The 7,620-nt window shown below is 32.7% G+C and overlaps 1 protein-coding gene across 2 annotated transcripts; it reads right to left on the minus strand.

The window, feature by feature from the left end:
• Positions 1-662: 662 nt before the first annotated feature.
• dnajc22 (DnaJ (Hsp40) homolog, subfamily C, member 22) lies at positions 663-6,937 on the minus strand. 2 transcript variants are annotated; one of them, XM_073939081.1, is made up of 5 exons: positions 6,459-6,652; positions 5,100-5,359; positions 4,793-4,999; positions 1,336-1,628; positions 663-1,210 (listed from the first exon to the last, which is right to left on the minus strand). In XM_073939081.1, coding segments are annotated over exons 2-5 (684 nt in total). In that variant the 5' UTR covers positions 5,101-5,359; positions 6,459-6,652; the 3' UTR covers positions 663-1,027. The 2 variants fall into 2 exon arrangements, with proteins under 2 accessions (XP_073795182.1, XP_001335380.1); XM_001335344.8 differs by having other exon boundaries at positions 4,793-5,359; positions 6,459-6,937.
• Positions 6,938-7,620: the final 683 nt, after the last annotated feature.

Below are 7,620 nucleotides of genomic sequence, written 5' to 3' on the forward strand. Positions count from 1 at the left end.
TAGACCATGTAGTACCTTCTTGACACCAAACAACTGATTTACCATTAAACATTTAACAAAGAAGTCATATTTGTGAATTTCTGTGAATTTTGTTAATTGTGCAATTCAAAAATAAAAATGAACATTATTATTATCATTATTATTATTATTATTATTATTATTATTATTATTAGTAGTAGTAGTAGTAGTAGTAGTAGTAGTAGTAGTAGTATATTGCTATTATTTTTTATTTGTATTTTTTACAGAAAACAAAGTTGTTTTTTAAGCCTGTGCTATAGTAACATGCTTAATGCATTTATAAACTTCATTTGATGCATTTTATGATTAATAGTGATTTTAAGTAATTGGTTATTAATTATAGTATTTTAAAATGTTTTTTATAATAAATACACATTTATTTATTTATTTATTTATTTATTTATTTATTTATTTATTTATTTATTTATTTATTTATTTATTTATTATTTATTTATTTATTTATTTATTTATTCTGGCCAGAAAACACATTTGGTCGACTCCCTGCAGTAGCATTACTGACTCTCTAGGGTCCGCCAATTCCCTGTGGACACAACGCTATCAATACGAAATGCTACCACAAGATGGCAGATAATTCTTAGTTGTCCACCTAAGGGGAGAATTTCTCTGAACAGAAAAAAACCTCCTTTGTTTAGAAACATTCATGTTTATTGCACTTCATTGACTTTGTGCTAAAATCCTGGTGTTCTTTCTGTATGTGAAGAGCTTAAAGGGATAATTCACCCAAAACTGAAAAATCTGTTGGCCTTTCTTTTGTTGAACACTAAAGAAGATATTTTGAAAAGCCGGAAACCTGTAACCATTGACTTCCATAGTATTTGTTTATGTCCTTTCCTATGGAAGTCAGTGATTACAGGTTTTCAGCTTTCTTTAAAATATCTTGAGAATAAAGAAACTCATAAAGGTTTGGAACCACTTGAGGTTGAGTAAATAGTGAGTTAATTTAAATTTTTGGGTGAACTTGGGTGTATGTGACCGGTCCCTCAGAAGTTTATTTTCTCCGTTTTGTCTTATGTCTATCTACAAGTATCTCATAAGCCTCCTGGATCTGAATAAACATCTGCTGCGCTTCTTCTTGCCTTTTGGGGTTGTGGTCTGGATGCCACACTTTAGCCAGTTCCCTGTAGCTGCGAGTGATCTCCTCCAGAGAAGCCTCTTCTGGTAATGATAGTATCTGTTTTTAAGAAAATATTATGAGGATTAAATAAATATCTACCATCCCATTTCATATAAAATCGTGAAAAGTGAAAAGTGCCCCATATGCTACTGACCAATTAAAACTAGGCCTTCTGAACTCACCTTCAGTGCTTCCATTTCTTTCTTACTAAACTCATTAAGAATTATTTCAAGCATCTTCCTCCAGCTTTCCTCATAGAAACCTCCTCCTGTTAAGAGGCATAGCAGACGATATGGCAACAGGAGAAAATACTCCAGGACCCCTTTGAGCCATGGAAAGAACCAGAAGAAATCAATCAGGGCCGCTATGCAGTCCGATATGTAGTACAGTGTAGCAGTGGTGTTGTGGAAAACACAGTATCCCAGCGGGGCAGAGAAAGCCAGCACTCCTAAACTTAGACGATACAGACGAGGCCCTTGGGAAGATTCACACCAAGCAGGTTAATTAGACACAACTGATGTAACACAAAAGTCTTTGGACTGAAAAACGTACACATATGGGTAACACTTTTACAATAATGTTTCATTTGTTAACATTATTTTCATTTGCAGGAATTATTTTACAATAAACCGTACTTCCACAGCATTAATTAATTTTAAATCAACTTTTACTTATACATCTTTCGAATACCCATGAATTTAAATTGGACAAATTTTTTATTATCATTTTATGCAGTATTTATTATAATTTCTTTTTCTAATTCATTTACCTTCATATTCTTTAATCAAATGAAGCTCCCTGCCTCGTCTAATGCCTTACAAACTGTAAAACCCAACAGTCAACTTTATCAAATAAATTTGTGTCATTAACTCAAAATTTACTGAAAGTTAATTGTACTGATTTGAAAAGAGTTTTGAACTCAGTGTTGAATGTATTGAGTTCCTTAAATACTTCATTACTTCAACTTAAATGGAGTAAGTTCACAGTACTTGTATAGATGAGTTGTTTTTAACTTAAATGGTTTGTAGCAAATGGTTTCCTCGGGTGGTTTGAGTTGCCTTAACTAATTGGGTTTTACAGTACTCAGTTGGTTTGAGTTCTCTTTATTTATTGGGTTTTACTGTGCTCAAATTGCTTCGTTTATTCAAATGGATTAAGTTAACAGAACTCATTAGGATTAGTTTTAAAATTAAATGGTTTGTTGCAATCGGTTTCCTCAAATAGTTTGAGTTACCTTAACGTTTTGGGTTTTACAGTGTAGAAATCGGATTTATTGAAATATTATGCAAATTACACTTATCATACAAGTTTATGTTTGGATTTTACATATGTGATATATTCATTCATTCATTTTCTTGTCGGCTTAGTCCCTTTATTAATCTGGGGTCGCCACAGCGGAATGAACCACCAACTTATCCAGCACATTTTTACGCAGCGGATGCCCTTCCAGCCGCAACCCAATTCTGGGAAACATCCACCCACTCATTCATTCACACACTCATACACTACGGACAATTTAGCCTACCCAATTCAACCGGACCTCATGTCTTTGGACAGTGAAGGAAACCAGAGGAAACCCACGCGAACGCAGGGAGAACATGCAAACTCCACAAAGAAACATCAACTGTTCGAACCAGCGACCCAGCGACCTTATTGCTGTGAGGCGACAGCACTACCTACTGCGCCACCATATGTTATATATCCAACATTTATTTAGAAATATGTGGCCTAAAATGGCCATGATATAATATACATACAATTTAAAGGTCCAATTAATTCCTAATGAACAAATTCAAGTTTTGCACATTTTTTCTCCACATGGTTAAACATCGCAATAGGAAGGAAAAGATGAACACCATTTCCATTTTATGCTGACATCTATGCTGAATTTTAAAGGCACAGTATGTAATTTTCTAGCATATTTACAATTACAACAAACATAGGTGTAGATTGATGATGGCGTGACTGAATGTGGAATCATGGGTGTTATCATTTTCATTAAATCCAAAGGGACTCCTGCAGAAATCATGTTCATAGATGAGTTAACATATTCAATACTTATTATCATGGTAAAATGAAGCAGAGTAAGGCTGAAAGATGTATACAGTAGAAGCTAAATGAGAACTGTTGAAGCAATTGCTGATGAGAGATGAGCAGGACACAGCAAGCAGAGGAATTGTTTTATGCCACAGTCGACCACTTCCAGTTTTTCTGGTTGTGTTCACGTGGTGACAAAGCAGCACTGTTTTATCAAACTGAATAGATTTTAACATTCTAATATAATGCTGCTCTGTGTGGTTAATGAAACGCATTAAAACTTAATAAAGTGTCTTTGGTGTTTTTCTGTTTTCTGTCAAACCACACTGGCACAAAGGCAGAAGTTTAGTTCCTTATCATATGTTTTTTTACGTTGTCTGGGTAGTTATATTATTGTTTTTCAGTATTAATCTTGATAAGAATATAGTTGCAGTTATAGTTCTGTGAAAGAGTAGTGTAAGGACGTACAAATGATAATTCGCTCATCTTAAATTTGTTAGCGTGGTTCATTCCATTGTGGTGACCCCAAATTAATAAAGGGACTAAGCCAAAAAGGAAATAAATGAATAAATGAATTTGTTGGTGTTTTTCAGGCTTCTAGACTTTGAAATATATTTTCTCTGAACGCATCCCTTGCTATTTATTTAATAATTTATTTATTTACTTACTTATTTACTTTTTTTTAAACCACACTGGAAATTGAGAGTTTGGGATTTTATCAGCCATAACATGGCATTACTAGTTTAAATTGCTTATTTCTTTGGATTTAAATATTCTTCAAAACATTTTGTACAATGGAAGGCAAAATATATAACACTGCTCTAGCGGTTTTACTATAATTTAGAAATCTTACATCTTGAGCCTTTTAGATTCAACTTTTGGAAACAACATTTTGTGGCCTTGAAACATTTGGAAATAGGTTTTAAAATGTACGTTTTAAAAATGTTAAAAATGAAATGTTTCAGTTTCTGTGTAAATAAATAAATGCAGATCTGATAAATGATGATGCTGTGTACATGTGTAATATATCTTTAATCTGTGCAAAAGTACTTGACAAACTTTTTATTTATTTATTTTTTTACAAACCAACTAATGTCCTGTCATGCATGATGCAGTGTTTTTAATCATTTTTTCAACGATCAGTTTGAATGTGTGAACAATGTTGTAGTTTTAAGCACATTTTGTTTAGAAAGCATGCATCATGTAACATTATTGTAAAATTTTTAGAACCAAAAATAACAAAGGTTAATAAATGCTTTATTTGCTAAATGTAAAGTTCAGAAAATCTCTGTGTTGTCTGAAATGTTATTATAAAGTGTTTTTCTCCGCCAGTTATTTTATCTCTTCAGTTATTTCGCTTTAAAAGCAATGAAAAAAAAACTATTCATCACCATAAAAGTGAAATTATTGAAGAGCCTGAGAAAAAAAAATGCTCCTTTTAGAAGAATAGTTCAGAATTTACTTAGAGGCTTTTGCATCTGAACTTTTTAAATGCTTTGTTTACTCAGTGTTTGCTTGTGTAATGCAAAGACTAATATAAACAAATAAGCCCTTATTATAAAGTGTTACCAAAGTGTGCACATTAATAGTGCATATTCTCACCCAATGGCTCTGGCCTCAGAGGTTTCAATGTGTTGTGCTGCGCAGAGGTGACACTGCCAGCTATGCTGATGGGCAGAGGAGAGAGATTGCTGCCGTAGAAGATGGATGATGTGATGACGCACGTAATGAGAGTCTTGTGAAGGTTTGAGGTCTGCTGGCCCACAGAGGACACCAGATGCACACCAGCAGCAACACTCAGAGGCAACACTAGGAAGTAGAAGAAGCTGAGAGAACTGAGGCTGATTAAAGCCACTGAACCAAAATAAACACCCACGCAAATCTGACCGACAAACCGAATCAGGCCTACTGGTGGTGGTGGAGTGGCACCTGGATGTCGAACACGGCCTTTCTCAACGTCACGGTTGGCTTCACTCACGTAGGATGGGATACGGAAGAACTCTCTTGCCCAGCCAATGCCAAAGCCACCAAAGGTCAGTATCCAAAGAAGAGCATGGCTGTCTCTGCCCAGGTAAATGTGATGAAGGCCGAGTGGGCCGCCCATTGCCCACAAGGCATACGTGATCATGAGCTTCTTAGCCATGAGGTCATTCTAGCTGCACACAGAAGCTGAAAAAAGTTGTAATGAGGGAAGGTTTTTACTCTGGAAAAAAAGATGTCTGCTACACAGAAAGAATATTCAAAGATGATTTCTTGGGTTTACATTTTTTTTAAGTTAAGTGGTTGTAAACTGAATTTAAACAAACAAATTAAGTTAAACTTTACTAAATTCAATTTGTTTATTCAAATTCAAGACACATACATTGTTTTTAACAATTTTGCAGACATCATGTTTTTTCAGTGTACTTGTTTCATTTGACCTAAATTTATTTGTGTTGGATTCACTTAAATATTTGAAAAATTCATTTTTATTGGAAGTACACAAATAATTTGTGTTGCATTAACTGAAACTTACAAATGACATAAATGTTGAATGTTGAAACTGTAATTGTATGTGTTTTTGAGTTAGAGGAAAGACTAATATTTAATATTCAGTTATAATGGTTGACATATACCTGAAATGTAATCCATATGTCTTGGGAACACATGATTTATTTATTTCTGTATATATGGCTTTTCATTTGTTTTTCTGTTGATGTTTGACTTATGTTGAAGTTTTTGTGGTTACCTGTGCACTGAAAACATCATCTTTTGGTTAAATTGTATTATATGTATTGTTGTTTTATTCAAAAAAAAAAAATACTTGGAAGTTAAAAAACTGAACTGAAACACACTGACAAATTTAAGAAAGCATGTATATGTAAAATGATGGTTGCTTTTTAGTGCATTACTGATTAGCCAACAGCATATTTATGAAAATTGCTTCATGATAAATTAAGGACAAGCATGTAGTTTTTAAAGGAATATAGGTGCAACCAAAAATGCTAAATCTGTTTAAAGCTGCTGTATCTTATATTTTGTCATACAGTTGAACTTTTATATGTTTTTTTAATCTTTTGGGTCTTATGTTAAGAGCAAAAAGAGTACTTTTAGTAAATGCAGTATAACTGTATTCCACATATAAAGTTAAATAACATGAGGCTGAGTAAATTATCACACAAATATCATTTCAGTGAATTATGCTTTTGGTAATCTAATCTCGCTCGCTCATTTCACAGACATCGATGGATTTTAACTTACAGAATCATGCAACTCACAATTCACTTACCTGCAGGACGGACTGAAGCTTCATTCACACCCCAAAATTTTTTTGAACACTCCTTAGCATTGAAAATGTAAGAATGCATAAAACAAATTTGTTTTGAAGTTTCAAAGTAAACTTTAACTTTAAATCATTTACTTTCTGAAAATAATGTAACCTATGGACTTCCGTGTTTGCTTCAATATGGACTTTGGTTTGATGATGATGACTACCTGGTTCATAAAGAGTAAACTTTGATTTACCATCTTTGGAAACATTTGAGGAACAGAGCATTATGCTAAATAATAATTTTTAAAAATCAGTAATTAAACAGTTTTTTTTCCCAAGAATTATCATTACAGGGAAGACATAAACATGCTGTAGTGGTCCATAGATCTTTACTTTAAACATTTCTGTTACACTACTTGATAGTAAGTAAACATTCATTCAAAGCAAAAGACTAATATGTAAAGTCTTGCTGAGACTGAAGGAAAGTGGAAAAGAAAACACTGGCTAATGGTTTACAGCTCTCATTAAAATATTATTTTTGAGTTCTAAAGAGAAAAAGAGGGTAGGAAAATTATGACACAATTTTGCTTTTGAGAGTGAACTGTTCCTTTAAAAAGGCTTATAAACAGAAGAAAAAAAGCATTTGAACAATGAGGATACATTTGGATATTTTAATGTAATTTATTTGGTAATTTTTAATGTCAGCGGAAATGTAAATAGATAAAAATAACTAAAATAACAGATAAATAATGACAGTAGTTTAGTTACCTACTGGACTTTTTTTGCACAGATTGGGCAGTTATAGTAATGTTTTTCGGTGTACGAATGTTCATAAGAATACAGATGTAATTAAGATTGTGTGAAAAGGCAGTGTAATGAAATATAAATGATAATTTACTCATCTTGAGTTTGTTGGAGTTTGTTGGGCTTCAAGACCTTAGAATATATCTTGTCTGAATGCATCCCTAGACACTTATTTATTTATTTATGCATTTATGCATTTATTTATGCATTTATTTATGCATTTATTTGTTTTTAATTTATGTAGCCTACTTATTAATTTAGAGATTTTTTCTTAACAAATGAGAGTCATTATATATTCTATGATATACAATTTTTCATTACACCTTCATTAAACATAAAACGATTCCAACTTTTATAATGGTGTATTTTATACAGT

The sequence above is a fragment of the Danio rerio genome, chromosome 23 (genome assembly GCF_049306965.1).
Source record: "Danio rerio strain Tuebingen ecotype United States chromosome 23, GRCz12tu, whole genome shotgun sequence".
NCBI classification, from domain to species: domain Eukaryota; kingdom Metazoa; phylum Chordata; class Actinopteri; order Cypriniformes; family Danionidae; genus Danio; species Danio rerio.

What these genes read in the sequence shown, in the direction of transcription:
- dnajc22 (XM_001335344.8), bottom strand. Translation starts at nt 5,333, where the DNA reads ATGGCTAAGAAGCTCATGATCACGTATGCCTTGTGGGCAATGGGCGGC. An exon ending in TCTGAGGCCAGAGCCATTGG is followed by an intron (nt 1,629 to 4,792) that starts GTGAGAATATGC and finishes AATCTTCCCAAG; the next exon opens with GGCCTCGTCTGTATCGTCTA. An exon ending in AAGAAATGGAAGCACTGAAG is followed by an intron (nt 1,211 to 1,335) that starts GTGAGTTCAGAA and finishes TCTTAAAAACAG; the next exon opens with ATACTATCATTACCAGAAGA.